Consider the following 14,171-nt stretch of genomic DNA (forward strand, 5'->3'; position numbering starts at 1 on the left):
GCGTGACCGCGAGAGCGAGAGATCACTCGTCCTCCACGCAAGTCGCGAGACGCCAGGCGCAAATAATGGCTGTGTCAGGCGGACACGACACAGTAGAATCTCCTCCCTCCGAAACAATCCAAGCATTGTGGAAGAACCACTTTGAGTTAGCTTGAGAAACACCCATATAATCTCTTCCTCTCCTCGACAGCTCTCTTCTTTGTAGATCTTGGAGCGCGAGCGAGAGAGCGATTACTTCTTCTTCTCGATCGTCTTCTTCTTTGTGATAGTTTCTTGGCAATGGAGATCCACTCGCGGATGTGCGTGGCCAAGGCCGTCCCCGCCACCGCCCCTCCGCTGGTCCTCCTCACGCCGCTCGACCTCTTCCACACCAGCCAGATGCCCATCGTCCTCTTCTACGAGAACGCCCCCGCCGGAGCAGCCGCGCGCATCGAGTCGGGGCTCGCAACCGTGCTGGATCACTACCCGGAGCTGGCGGGGCGGATCGGGCGCGACGAGCAGGGCCGCCACTGCATCCATCTCAACAACGAAGGCGCGATCTTCGTCGAGGTGGTGTGCTCCTCCGAGCTGGCTCCCTTCCTGGACAAGCGCGGCAACGACGTCAAGGATCTCGTCGGCTCGTCGACGCTGGAGCTGGGCGATGGGATGAACCGCGTGCCGCTCATCATCCAGGTGACGCGCTTCGCTTGCGGGGGGCTGGCCCTCAGCTGGGAGGGACACCACCGCGTGTGCGATGGCTCCGCCCACACGCAGTTCTTGCTCAACTGGGCATCTGCTGCAAGAACCGGATCCCTCACTCCAGGATTCGTCCCGCTCATCCACGACCGATCTTTCTTGTCTCCCAGGGACCCCCCGGTCGTGGAGGATCCACTAGTGGAGTTCGTCCACAAGCCCATGTCGCGCACCACCGTCCCGGGGCAAGAGGTCCTCACTCTCACGGAAAACTTGACGAGCAAGCAGATCTCCCACCTCAAATCTCTCTGCGGAAACAAATACACCACCTACGAGACTTTGAGCGCGCACTTCTGGAGGTGCATGACCGCGGCCAGGGACTTTGAAGACCGGAGCACTCTGGTCGGGCATTTTTGTCCCGCGAATGGTCGTTCCATCCTCAATGCCCCGCCCGGGTTTTTTGGCAACGCCATTTACCACACCTTCGTGCAGACGAGCGCCGCGGATCTGCTGGATGGATCGCTGGAGCACGCCGCGGGGCTCATCCGGCAGGCCGTCAAGCGCGCCAGCAACCGGGTGTTTCTCGAGTCGGTGATTGATTATCTTGCGCTGGAGCAGGCGGGCGAGGATGATCGGCCGCCGCAGGCCGAGGCCAAGGACCAGAGCTGGATCCCGAATGTCATGATCCCGTGCTGGTCGAGGTTTCCGCTGTATGAGGTTGACTTTGGGTTTGGCGATCCGTTCCGGTTCTCCACCGTGAATGTGGGGATCGAGGGGGTGTTCACGATTGGGCCGCCGCGCAAGGACGGGATCACGGAGGTGCTCATCAATGTGCGCAAGGAGCACGCCCAGAGCCTGCTCGCTCACCTCGGCAACTGAGCGGACTCTCTAGCTCTTGAGTCTTGCTTGTATCATGTATTGTTTTCTTTCATTTTGATCGTCTTTACGTTATTATTATTATTATTATTATTCTTGTTCTTGTTCTTGTTCTTGTTCTATTTGTTGCTCAGTAATAAGAAAATGATCTTGACGTACGGAGCCCATGCACGGAAGGCACTGTGTGAACACGACAGGAATGAATGATACGTGAGAGGTCAAGCAAGTAACGTATGGGCCACTGCCGGAACTTTTACTTTTTTAACAACGTCTCCAGGAAAGCTGGAAGCATTTATTTGTTTATTTGATTTGTCTCAGACGGATCACGAGATCACGCCTTCCAAGTAACATTGATTCGAATGCGTGTTGGCTTGTCCAAATGCCACCACCAGGCATCAGTTTGGCTGCTGAGAAAGAGTCTTTATTCATGCCTTCCATCAGAAACAACAACATTCAGCGCTATAATATTTTTCTATGAATCGGGATCTTTTGAGAGCAACAGCGTTCCAACCAGCCAGGCTTGCGCTCTTTGTTTTCTGGCCTTCAATTGATTCCGTGAACATGGGCTAGTCTATAGTGTTGCATCATTTCTGGCCCCCTGAAACCAAGCTTTAGGTCTTGCAATAATACCTTTGGGACCCCCGATGATCCCTCGTATTGCTTTGGATTGGATACTATTTCCTCGCACTGGAGGTGGAGACTTTGTGGTATGATAGCGTGGGGCGATGTCCATCCTCAAGTAGTTACCGAGGAAGTAGGAATTCCAAATCAGAGATAGCTCAAACTTGCGCCAGTAGAACAATGTGATAGTTTCATGGGCTGCGTGGCAACAAGCGAGCCACAGCAGTATCGTGAAAGCAATGCAAGCTCCAATTACTCGCAAACCCTAAGAACATTTTTTAAAAGTATCTTGGAATCGAGGGAAAACGATGGCTCCCACCAAGCAGCGCCACCACACCGTAGTGCTGGTGCCGGCGACTGGATTCGGGCACCTCAACCCGGCGCTAGAGCTCGCCCGGCAGCTCGCCCACCGGGGAGTCGAGGTAACTATCATTGTCTTCCACGAGCACCTCCCCGTCGCCCAACGCCGGGTGCTCAAGTCCCCCGGCTTCGACGCCGCTCGCGCCAGCATCCGCCTCGTCCCATTCCCGGAGCCACTGCGAGGCGACAACCCCTCGCAGCCCATCGCGGCGCTGACCCAGGTGATCCGGGAGGAGTTCAAGCTAGATCTAGATCAAGCAGCAGTCCCAGCAGAGAATGGGAAGGTCACGAAGCCCAGCCTCCTCATCTCGGATTGCTTCGTCAAGTGCCAGGACACCGCCGACGAGCTCCATATTCCACGGGTGGTGTTCTGGACCGCCGCCACTCTGAGCGAGAGCATCTTCGCCAGCGTCCCACTGCTCATATCCACGGGCCACATCCCAGTCCACAGTTAAGTCAACACTCCTCATTGACTAAACCTCGGGCCGTTAACTAACCTCGGCTTGCTTGCAGCGAGCCCACACAAGGACAAGATCGTCTCGGTCCTGCCCGGAATGCCGGTGCCGCTCGCCACCACCCGGCTACCACTCTGCTTCTACGGCGTCGACCACGATTTCTCCCCGTTCGCGATCGCTTGCTTCGAGAACTCATCGCGGGCGCAGGGATTCCTGGCCAATACCGTCGAGGAGATCGAGGCCGAGGTGGTGGCCGTCCAGCGCAGCCAGCTCCAGCGCTACTTCCCAGTCGGCCCCCTCATCCCGCCCGAGGTCCTTGAGGACGCGGTGGATCACCCGGTCATCCACTGGCTGGATGGAAAGCCACCGCTCTCGGTGCTCTACATCGCGTTTGGGACGGAATCCATCCTCCCGCTCCACCAGTTTGAGAAGCTGGTCGCCGGGCTGGAGTCGAGCAAGCGGGCGTTTGTGTGGAGCATGAGAAAGGTGGTGCCCGAGGCCGAGGACGAGTTCTACGACTCGGTGAAGAGGAGGCTGGCTGGGCAGGGGCTTGTCGTGGATTGGGCTCCCCAGAGAGCTATCCTGGATCATCCATCCATCGGCGGCTTCTTTACGCACTGCGGGTGGAACTCGACGCTGGAGGCGCTGTGCGCTGGGGTGCCGACGCTGTGCTGGGCGTTTGGCGCGGAGCAAAACATGAACAGCCTGCTCATGACGCACAAGTGGGGGATCGGCGTGGAGGTCGGGCACGGGCCGGATTGCGACGTGGACGAGCGGGGTATTGGGGCGGCGATCGAGGGGCTACTGGCGGGGGAGGAGGGAGCCGCGATGAGGAAAAGGGCGATGGAGATGAAGGGAGTGGTGGCGGCGGCGATGGAACCGGGAGGGTCGTCTTACGAGAGCATGAACGAATTCGTGAGGACCTTTTGTCCAATGTAAATTGAAGATGTTTATAATTATTAAGATCATTGACTGATCAAATGTTCGATGGAATTTAGAAGTGTACAGGAGGGAAACTAGGAAGAATTCTGCGAGGACAGCATCTACCTTGAACTCTCCAGTGAAGACATACAAGGGATCGATCGCTTTTAATTTCTTGACACCTCAATAGGACCGATCATCACCAAATAATGATTTTGTCTTTGCATTTGTAGCGTCATCTTGAGCAGATACTTGGAAGTATTGATGGATAGTGTGTAGCGTTTATCTGCTAGAACTCGACAAAGTCAAAACAAAAATGTTAGGAGTCGGTGAGCCTGCTTTGCTCGTTTTTAAAATACTGCGCTTATCATGCACTTTTCTTTTCTTTTCTAAGTTCTTGGACTTAGCAGATCGTTTCATAGCCAGGTTTCTTGACCTCCAAAGCTACAGTTTTTGCCTGTTTTATCATTCTTATCGCCACAGCATAAAGATCCTTCACGATTGGAGGCTCTTCAACGTGATTCCTCACAGGAAGTACCACAGTGACATGTACATTCTCGATTTTCGTTTTGCTAGGGCCAAGCTGGCAGGCTGGCTTTACAACTACATTTTCCTCTCTCGAATTGCGTTTAAGGTGCGAAATCATTGTTAAGCTCACCATGGCAGCTGCTGGAAGAGCGCTGCCCAAGGCTAGTGGAATTCCGAAATGGTGTCTCAGAAAGAATTTTGACCAGACCACGATGATTAGATAAGATTATCAGCCTCCAGATCCCAAAACTCGAGCGATGGCGAGCCGACTAGCTATCTAAATTATAACTATATTATTGAGCTTTTGCAATGCGAAGCTTGAATAACAATATTACTGTGTTCACTTCTTAATTATCCTAAATATTAATAACATAGTTTATATGTATGAATATACATGTATTATATTACAAGTAAATATGAATCACATATGAACTATTCAATTGGGACTGAATCTAGTTAAAACTCACATTAGTAGGTAAAGGGTTGGCAGAATCCTTCCTTATTTGTGTTCAAAATTGTTCTACTTTGTTTATTCCCTCATTCTTTCTATTAAATTTAGATTTTTTATTTTCATTCTTTTCTTATAACAAACTCTTAAAATATAAAACATTTATGTGTATTACATTGTAGCAACATTAGTATATACTATTTTAACTTATGATTTATCCAGCCAAGCTTAAATAATTTTGCAAGAAAAAAAGGTTTAGATCATTTTATATGTTAGAGAGCATTATGTTTAGTTTCTATGTTCAGCGTAAAACACTTATAAATTAATAAAAAAATTATAAGAATACTTAAAATCTTGTTGATATTCTCCATATTGATGAAGGCATCTCATATTTTAGTTGTTAATTAATTTGGTAAATTTCTTGATTAGTTTATGCCTCTCAATACTAGCAATGATGGTTACTTCTGCATCAGAGAACTCACTGCTAAAATAAATATAAAAAAAAAGAAGCAATAAAGATTTTAACACTTGACACAAGGATGTCCTCACTAGAAAACTTCAGAATGCCTATTTAAGTAAGAATTCTTTTACTCCCCAAATACAAATACTAAATTTTTATCTTTATCCTAAGTTGTGAAGGGAGAAACATTTATAATTAAAGAAGAATTTTAAGATATATAAACTCCATCACAATCAATATTGACAGTGTTGTGTGGACATTGTAGGCCATTTTTGTGATTTGAATTTTCTATATAATAGTGTATGAAAGGTACATTATATATAGTCATACTCTTGAAAACTAATTAGTTAAAATTTTAAATATGGTATTAGGGCTTTACAAATATAAAACATTTATATTTTTAGAATAGTTTCTAGGACCAGCCACGAGGCCTTTTTTCAGCCTTTGAATGTTGTGTTGCATTGAATCGATGGAAATGGTGAGACGTATGAATCAAGCAAAAGCACTCTGTCATGAAATGTCAGGTAAAAAAAAGGTGTTTTAGTATGCAATTCTTGCTGGTTTTGGTGGTAAATTCCATACTGCCAAGGTAAAATTGAATGCCACTCCACTCTCTAGTACCTTGTAACACTATGGTATATATAACTTTTCACAAAACACCTACCTCAATTAAGTAGAGATTGGTCAAGCCAAAAATGTGTTTGATCTCCAGCTTGTTAACATGCCAGCCCAAGAAGGATCTAATAAATTGGAATCTAATGTTAGATAGCTCATGAGAAATGGTTGTAACTAACAAGCCATAAATCATTTCAACTCACTTAAGCTTGATATAGTGATTCCAAATAAGATTTTGTTTCTGGTGGTTTAGATCACATGTGGTAACATAAGACAACAATGTTGTCTCCGTCATAGTCCCAAATCAACAACTGCTAAAGGCAAAGAAACTGCTATGGAATAAGTAATTTTGAACTGATTAGTACTTCAAAGCTAAAAAGTGGCCACTAAGAATCTGGATCCTGATGAGTAGTTAACATATTGACTCTGTAGAAATATAAATCTATCAAGCAACGTTTAAATCTAGAAATATCCCTGAGTACAGTTGCCAAGGTGAGTGACCAAGCTCTGGGCGTGCTCCTTGCGCACATTGATGAGCACCTCTGTGATCCCGTCCTTGCGCGGTGGCCCAATCGTGAACGCCCCCTCAATCCCCATATTCACAGTGGAGAACCGGAATGGATTGCCAAACCCAAAGTCAACCTCATATAATGGAAACTTCGACCAGCACGGGATCATGACATTTGGGATCCAGCTCTGGTCCTTGGCCTCGGCCTGTGGCGGCTGGGCATCTTCACTCGCTTGCTCCAGCGCCAGGTAGTCGATCACCGACTCGAGGAACACACGGTTGCTGGCGCGCTTGACGCCCTGCCGGATGAGCCCCGCGGCGTGCTCCAGCGATCCATCCAGCAGATCCGCGGCGCTCGTCTGGACAAAAGTGAGGTAAATGGCGTTACCAAAAAACCCGCTCGGGGCATTGAGGATGGAACGACCATTGGCGGGACAAAAATGCCCGACCAGAGTGCTCCGGTCTTCGAAGTCCCTGGCCGCGGTCATGCACCTCCAGAAGTGCGCACTCAGCGTTTCGTAGGTGGTGTATTTGTTCCCGCAGAGAGATTTGAGGTGGGAGATCTGCTTGCTCGTCAGGTTTGCCGTGAGAGTGAGGACCTCTTGCCCCGGGACGGTGGTGCGCGACATTTGCTTGTGGATGAACTTCACTAGTGGATCCTCCACGACCGGGGGATTTCTGGGAAACAAGAAATATCGGTCGTGGATGAGCGGGACGAATCCTGGAGTGAGGGATCCGGTTCTTGCAGCAGATGCCCAGTTGAGCAAGAACTGCGCGTGGGCGGAGCCATCGCACACGCGGTGGTGTCCCTCCCAGCTGAGGGCCAGCCCCCCGCAAGCGAAGCGCGTCACCTGGATGATGAGCGGCACGCGGTTCATCCCATCGCCGAGCTCCAGCGTCGACGAGCCGACGAGATCCTTGACGTCGTTGCCGCGCTTGTCCAGGAAGGGAGCCAGCTCGGAGGAGCACACCGCCTCGACGAAGATCGCGCCTTCGTTGTTGAGATGGATGCAGTGGCGGCCCAGCTCGTCGCGCCCGATCCGGCCGGCGAGCTCCGGGTAGTGATCCAGCACGGTTGCGAGCCCCGATTCGATGCGCGCCGCCGCCCCGGCGGGGGCGTTCTCGTAGAAGAGGATGATGGGCATCTGGCTGGTGTGGAAGAGGTCGAGCGGCGAGAGGAGCACCACGCGTGGGACGGAGGCGGGGACGTCGGACTTGGCCACGCACATCCGCGAGTGGATCTCCATCGCCAAGAGGAAGAAACTAACGCAAAGAAGAAGAACGAATCGCTCTCCTCAATTATACGATTTTTATCTTCCACAATGTTCGGAAAGATTCGCCTGACACGCCTGCCTTTAGCGTGGAGGAAGCGAGATCGCTCATTTTCCCCAGCCATGAATCTCTCGTCACGTCGACGTATTCGTGTCCGACTATAGCCTCGATTGGGATAGCTTACAACTTGGTCCTCTGGTGTCGCAAAACTTTCCCGTGGCAGCCAGGTAGTCAGATAGAAAAACCAAATCCCTGAGATTCATATTCGTGTCATGGTGTCCACTATCCTTCTTCGAAAATCGCCCCATCACACATGGCTGCTCTGGGTCCATGCGAAAAGGAAAAGTTTGTCTAGCATTCCATCAACTTGTGAATGCCGCGATTGTCACAGACTTTGCAGATTGGGCACTGCTTGATACAATACTTGAGACCGCAATCGAACTCGCTCAGTTCTTGCTCCTTATTGCAAAATTCCCTCCAAGAAAAATCCGAGAAGAGATTACACTGGAGCTCGGCATCCCGACCTTTGTAATCCATGAGCTACGGAACCCCATCCTCTCTTCAAGCGCGAGAAGCTCCTGAAAAGATTTCTCTCTTGTCGCACGAGAACTAATGCACATACCTCATAAGTCATATGTTGTCATTGCAGATCTGCTCTCCAAGGAACATTGGGGATATGATACACATCCTCCTCTTCCTAACAAATTATTCATTTGTGATCTTGCAAAATAATGGAACACGGACTTTTGGAAGAAAAATGACTTCACCTTTTGACTTCCGCGTCGGAGAATGAGCACTAGCAGTCACCCTTGACTTCAGCAAAAGCGATGATGATTGATGTGGCTGATAAAAGAAACAAATTTGACACTGGGATCACAAGTCACTTCACTCGGTTGCAAGGGAGAATGTTGCGCACAATTCTCGTGCTTCTGTCACTGGCAGCTGCAAAAGGAGAAGATCGTGCAACGCTCTTGCGCTTCAAGAACCAGGTGAGCGATCCATTATCCACACTCAGTACCTGGAACACGAGTTCTGGCGTAGATTCGTGTCACTGGCATGGAGTCAATTGCTCCAGCTCGGGCCGGATCACTGGACTTGATCTTCAGTCACTATCACTGCCCAGGCCTGCTTTGCTCGATGCGATCCAAGACCTGTCCCATCTAGAGGAGCTCCACATCTCCCAGACCAATTTCACCGGATCGTCCACCAATCGTTCGCTGCGAAGTTGCAACCTGGAAGCTCTCGACTTGTCTCAAAACAAGCTCACTGGCGATGATAATCTTCTGCTTCAGATCCTCGAGAGCTGCGGCGGGACGATCAGAGCTCTCAACCTTTCTTCCAACGAGCTCACTCGCGATGATATGCTGTCGTTGCCCCTCTTCTCCCGGGAGAGGTCTTGCAACTTGACGGTCTTGGACGTCTCAAACAACCGGCTCGTCGGCGAGTTTCCTCCCAGGATCCTCTCCACTTGCGTTGAACTTCAAAAGGTCTTCCTGTCCAGCAACAATCTCTCTCAGATCTTTTTCCCCGGCTGCAAAAACCTGATTAGTATCAACATCTCGTTCAACCAGATATCGGGAGAGTTATTCGCTCCCGAAAGCAGATGTACCTCACTGAAAGTTCTCGCTATCGCTCGCAACGCCTTCTCCGGGGATTTCTTCTCGCTGTTTGGAGCAAGCCAGCGCTCGCACAACTCCAGCTCGAGCAGCTTCTTTCCCGTCGTTGAGAGGATCGATGCCGCCTACAACAAATTCACGGGTGAGGTTCCAGCGCATATTGGAGTGCTCACGAGGTACATGGATCTCAGCTCCAACAATCTCACCACCATAGGAAACCAGCAGCTTTGCAGCTCCAACTCAAGCCTGGAAAGTTTGCTCCTACAGAACAATCGCCTGGATGGTGAGCACAATGTGTTTGGCTCCCTCCAAAGGTGTGCTAGTTTGAAGATGCTGGACGTGAGCTTCAACACGCTTGCCGGAGAACTCCCCAGCAGCCTATGCCAAAACCATCCACAGCTCAGGCACCTGATCCTCTGGGCGAATAGCTTCGAAGGACAAATACCATCCGCTTTGGCCAAATGCAAAAACCTCGTCAACTTGATGCTGAGTTTCAATCGTTTCGAGGGAGAGATTCCATCACAGCTCTCCGACCTGCAAGACCTGCAATGGTTGAGCTTGAGCAACAACAGGCTTAGTGGTGAGATACCTGCTGCGCTGGGACGCCTCCACAGGATGACCGTACTCCAGCTAAGAGACAATCGCCTGCAAGGAGAGATTCCATCAGAGCTCGAGCAGTGCGAGAATTTGCTGATGATAGACTTTGCCGGCAACTTGCTGAGTGGAAATATCCCTGCTCGCATCGGCAAAAGTTCGAGTAGCCTCCTGACACTGGTACCTCGAGTAGAGAGAAACTTGGGAGAGTTGAGGTACGTGACACCGGCGCTGGCTCTTCCAACCTGCACTGGAGCGAGTGGAGTTTTTGGAGTCCAGGGAATTGCACTGGAGGATTTTGAAGCATTGCTTGCCGCGAGAACCAGGTGTGATGCTCACGTCGGTTTCTTTCCCCCGGTTACTCTCGATCTCAGCAGCCCCATTTACTTGGACGTCTCGAACAACAACCTCACTGGAGAGATACCGCTCGAACTTGGCAGGATGGAGGATCTTATAGTCCTTGGTCTCGCCTACAATTCTCTCACAGGAGAAATCCCGGCAGGCTTTGGAACCATCCCGACTCTGGACACGGTTGACATGTCGCACAATCTCCTCCAAGGTGGCATTCCGGGCGGCTTTGCGAGTCTCGGCACTCTCACCCGGCTCAACGTCTCGTATAACAACCTGTCTGGAATCGTTCCCCAGGGCCCCCAGACTGGAACTTTTATCCTCGATGGAAATCCCCGCCTGTGCAACCATCTCGAGGTCCCGGGCTGTGCCGCCCCGGTTGATGCCACGCCACAAAGTTTTTCACGGGGTGGCGACGATGGCTTCGGCGGCATCGTTGGGATGGGAGTTGCTCTTGGAGTCGTCGCATTTGTACCCAGCGCCATTCTGTCCTTCAGGTATTTATCGCCACTGTTCTTCTAGAGTCCTTCGAAAAAGATTGGGGAGTGAATCAGGCATTGTCGGAATCTCTTAACGGCGGCCACTGTATGCCCGCGGAACTCTTAGCTCTTGCAGTTAAAACGCTGTCGATACGTATCAGATGCTGCAAGCGTTACTCGCAAGCAGGACTACAATTCTTACAAGCTTACCTGGTTTTATTCACGTTGACCTGTAACATGAAATAAGTAGCAAGAATAAAATGGTAATATCAACACCTTGTTAGACGCTTGCATTGTCACGACTTCGTCTTCCTCGACCTTCCTTTGGAAACTTGTGAGGCGTTGAGCGGCAATGATGGCTTTTGTGTTGTTGAATTTTGCTGCCTAGGAAGAACGTTATGAAGATTCTTCCGAAGCCTTCCAACTGGTTGCTCAGCGCTCTGAGCCAGAACCGCGGTTGCCGTTACAAACTGCTTATTTGGTCTGAGGCTCATCTCTTCCGGAGCTGACGAACTGAAATTCAAAACGAAGTGAGGTATGTGTGCCTAAAACCTATAAACTAACCGAAACTGCAAGCTTTCGCTTACAACGTTGCGAAGCTTCGAGTCGCAGCCTCGTTCATGCTGCAATGGATCGTATGATTGCGCTTCCATCTAAAGAAATCGCAGAATAAGTACCGTTCCTTTCCCTTCCTTTTACCTTGGATAAAGACAAGCTGACCATGTCCCTCACATCGTCAGGCACGCTTGTTGCGGTGCGCATGGCTGGAGGAAAAGGCAGCAGCTCCTCAGACGTGGCAATTCTCTAAGGTAGGAAACGTAGTTTATGGGGATAGATACGAAAACAAATGTTTACCTTGGCCAGGAGAGAGCCATTTTGTGACGGCAACAGAATGTAGAAACAGACGAACGAAGTAGGACATCCAGTTTCAATGTCGGTGTCGGACTTACAGAGAAGGCCCGTGTCCTTAGAGTGCAACTCTTGGCAAAGAGCTGCGAAGACTGGACAACAAACAGAGTTAGCAGATCCAAAAATGTAAAGTGCATGCTATGGTACCGTGATCATTGTTTGTTGAATCAGCCCCTCCAGGATTTAGTTCAATGTCGGCCTCCGAAGAAGAAACCAGCACGTACGGCATGCCAAATAGCACACTTTCACTAAGCAGCGCTAGATAGACGGAGCCAATTACGTGGAAGTAAGCAGCTGCACCAGGCTCCGGAGGAGCAACCAGCGAAGGCATTTGCATTACCGTGTCCTCTCCAACTTGAAGACAGCTTCTTGCAAGATCATGTTCATCCAGGTCACTTCCTGTGACGGGACAAATCGCTCTCTTGCAGTGTAAGATTGAACCGAGCGGTAATCCATGGCACCGACAGGCCTGAATTTGTAAATGTCAGGTAAGAAAATATGATAGAACCTCGGAAACAAACCTGGCATGGTTTTATCACGTCATGAAGTCGCAACACGGCGGGATAAAGCGTGCAAAAAATCTTCCTGGTAGAGTTGAGCAAAGGTGACTGGAAGCAAAGCACTCCTTCGAGTGACCCTTCGTCATCGGTTCCAAGTTCTCGCAGCCACTCTTTGACGAGGCGTGACATGTTTGCTGAATCTGACAAAAGCAATCAGAAACACCATGAGCACGCAAAGGCAGCCATTTTGCAACGAACTCCATTGCAGTCTCTGAAAGGTGCAGTTCTCGAACTCCGTGATATCGACATGAAATTCTCCTGTGAGCTTGGGCTGTGGGTACAGGCATTGGTCGTTGGTATGATCGGAGAGGTCGAGCTCGATGAAGTCAATCATGATGCATCTGGCCGCTGCTTCCTGCAAAAAACAACGAGTGATTTCATCCAAGTTACTAGCTACGTATTTGAAGAAGAGTAGGACTTACGAGAATTGCCTGTCTAAAGGATGCAGCGGGCTCACAGAAACAATTGGTGATCACTACAATTCTCTTGGTTGCTGTTTCTGGCGACCACTGACTTGAAAGTAGAGAAGACAAGCTTGACACTGGAACGATCGAATCGAGTTGTTAGTTAGTGAAGGAGCCTCGAGAACGAAAAGTATTATGTCCATTTACCCTGTCCAGTTCCTTCTTGGGGCATCGCAGAAGCAGCCGTGAGACCATTCACAACAGCGTAGTGGAAATCTCTGTAGCTGAAAGGCGCTCGGGGCTCAAAGACAATCTCCAGCTGAAAGTCAAGAGGGATCCATGAGAAAGATAAAGACTAAGAGATACACACCTTGTAAGATTTCTGCCCCGGATCGAATTTGATGGCGCACAGGCCTATGCTCTCGATCGCCGCCAGCGCGCCGCTCCGGTGTGCTCGCAACACCGCCAGATTGGCAAGCCGCAACAGGCACTGAATCGATCAAGATCAGCCAAGCCAATGCCAATGCAGGCCTGCATGGCGATCGTACCTGCTGGATCGATCCAAGAACAGCGCCCTGGAGGCGCGAGGCGTCGACGACGAAGCAGAGAAGCGCCATAATATTGTAAAACCCTAGCCTAGAGGATTCCCTCTCAAAACGTTTAAAGTAAACATACCTTGGTTGTAAACTTAGAAAGAAGGGAGGAAGGAAACCACGACGAGCTTGACGCTGTGAAGCTCGTCACAGAAGCGTCGAGCAGCGATCATCTCCTTGGTCCCTGTAAAAACAAATCACCATGAAAAATCGAATTGCATTGTTTCTTACTTCATAGAAATCATCCGCAGAGAAGTTCTAACGCTCAGAAAGCTGAAAACGATAGAATCTACATGTTTCCCCCTCTGAAGCTCCTCTCTTCCCTTCCCCCCGCGACCCTCCAAGAACCTAGGATCCGATTCATCAGCTGCCCTCACAACCTAAAGATCGATCAATCTCGCCGCCGCTTCGCTCTCTCGATCGACACTGCCCCCGATCAATCTTGGGTTTGCGCGCTCAAGGGTACTTCCCCGCCACTCTATTTTTATTCTGCCAGTGCGGGCGGTAGTGTTCCCAGGTCTGCTTTTCCTCGTCGCTCTCCCGCCGCCAAAGGTTTTGCCTTTGTTGATTTATTTTCTACATGATATTAATATTAATAATGTAATATATATATATCGGGTTTTCATGGAGGACAACACGGATAGGAAGGTGATTGCGATGTCGAGAGGCTGCGGCGGAAGTCTGAGGACTTTTTCGCCACTCCGCCTTGTAAGCTCGACTCGGACAGCTTCCCTCTAAAGTATGGCCTCATCACAATCCATTGCGACCGGATGCCAGACTACGACCAGTTCCGACTCCTCGAGGTGGAGCCCCCAGCCATCAACGCGGTGCATCTCTCGCGAGCCTTGCCGTTGCCAAAGGAGTCCGAGCTGATCCTTTTGGCGACAGTAAACTGCAGGGCATGCAAGAGCTTCTGCTGACTACATTCCGGG

The 14,171-nt window shown here is 50.1% G+C and overlaps 5 protein-coding genes across 7 annotated transcripts; 3 read left to right on the forward strand and 2 right to left on the reverse strand.

The window, feature by feature from the left end:
- The first annotated feature begins 54 nt into the window (after positions 1-54).
- LOC9631580 (agmatine hydroxycinnamoyltransferase 1) lies at positions 55-1,706 on the forward strand. Its single transcript, XM_002968288.2, has one exon. It carries the CDS (start codon positions 280-282, stop codon positions 1,549-1,551), a length of 1,272 nt encoding a protein of 423 aa, XP_002968334.2. The 5' UTR covers positions 55-279; the 3' UTR covers positions 1,552-1,706.
- Positions 1,707-2,255: 549 nt separating this feature from the next.
- Positions 2,256-3,977, forward strand: LOC9631581 (anthocyanidin 3-O-glucosyltransferase 7). Its single transcript, XM_002968289.2, has 2 exons — positions 2,256-2,979; positions 3,043-3,977. The coding sequence occupies exons 1-2, from the start codon at positions 2,478-2,480 to the stop codon at positions 3,921-3,923; spliced, it is 1,383 nt and encodes a 460-aa protein (XP_002968335.1). The 5' UTR covers positions 2,256-2,477; the 3' UTR covers positions 3,924-3,977.
- A 331-nt stretch (positions 3,978-4,308) lies between these two features.
- On the reverse strand, positions 4,309-7,711 carry LOC9631582 (agmatine hydroxycinnamoyltransferase 1). Its single transcript, XM_002968578.2, has 2 exons — positions 6,439-7,711; positions 4,309-4,595 (listed from the first exon to the last, which is right to left on the reverse strand). The coding sequence occupies exons 1-2, from the start codon at positions 7,709-7,711 to the stop codon at positions 4,309-4,311; spliced, it is 1,560 nt and encodes a 519-aa protein (XP_002968624.2).
- Positions 7,712-8,066: 355 nt separating this feature from the next.
- LOC9650566 (receptor-like protein kinase BRI1-like 3) lies at positions 8,067-11,058 on the forward strand. Its single transcript, XM_024673045.1, has 3 exons — positions 8,067-8,264; positions 8,617-8,725; positions 8,778-11,058. Exons 1-3 carry the CDS (start codon positions 8,067-8,069, stop codon positions 10,814-10,816), a joined length of 2,346 nt encoding a protein of 781 aa, XP_024528813.1. The 3' UTR covers positions 10,817-11,058.
- On the reverse strand, positions 10,839-13,263 carry LOC9631583. 3 transcript variants are annotated; one of them, XM_024673427.1, is made up of 13 exons: positions 13,195-13,263; positions 13,017-13,136; positions 12,854-12,965; positions 12,665-12,783; positions 12,441-12,597; positions 12,204-12,382; positions 11,830-12,151; positions 11,629-11,774; positions 11,473-11,577; positions 11,338-11,426; positions 11,050-11,286; positions 10,984-11,003; positions 10,839-10,917 (listed from the first exon to the last, which is right to left on the reverse strand). In XM_024673427.1, exons 1-11 carry the CDS (start codon positions 13,261-13,263, stop codon positions 11,070-11,072), a joined length of 1,635 nt encoding a protein of 544 aa, XP_024529195.1. In that variant the 3' UTR covers positions 10,839-10,917; positions 10,984-11,003; positions 11,050-11,069. The 3 variants fall into 3 exon arrangements, with proteins under 3 accessions (XP_024529195.1, XP_024529194.1, XP_002968625.1); XM_024673426.1 differs by having other exon boundaries at positions 10,897-10,937; XM_002968579.2 differs by lacking the exon at positions 10,839-10,917 and having other exon boundaries at positions 10,948-11,003.
- Between the last annotated feature and the right edge of the window lie 908 nt (positions 13,264-14,171).

The sequence above is a fragment of the Selaginella moellendorffii genome, unplaced genomic scaffold (genome assembly GCF_000143415.4).
Source record: "Selaginella moellendorffii unplaced genomic scaffold, v1.0 SELMOscaffold_10, whole genome shotgun sequence".
In the NCBI taxonomy this organism is placed as follows: domain Eukaryota; kingdom Viridiplantae; phylum Streptophyta; class Lycopodiopsida; order Selaginellales; family Selaginellaceae; genus Selaginella; species Selaginella moellendorffii.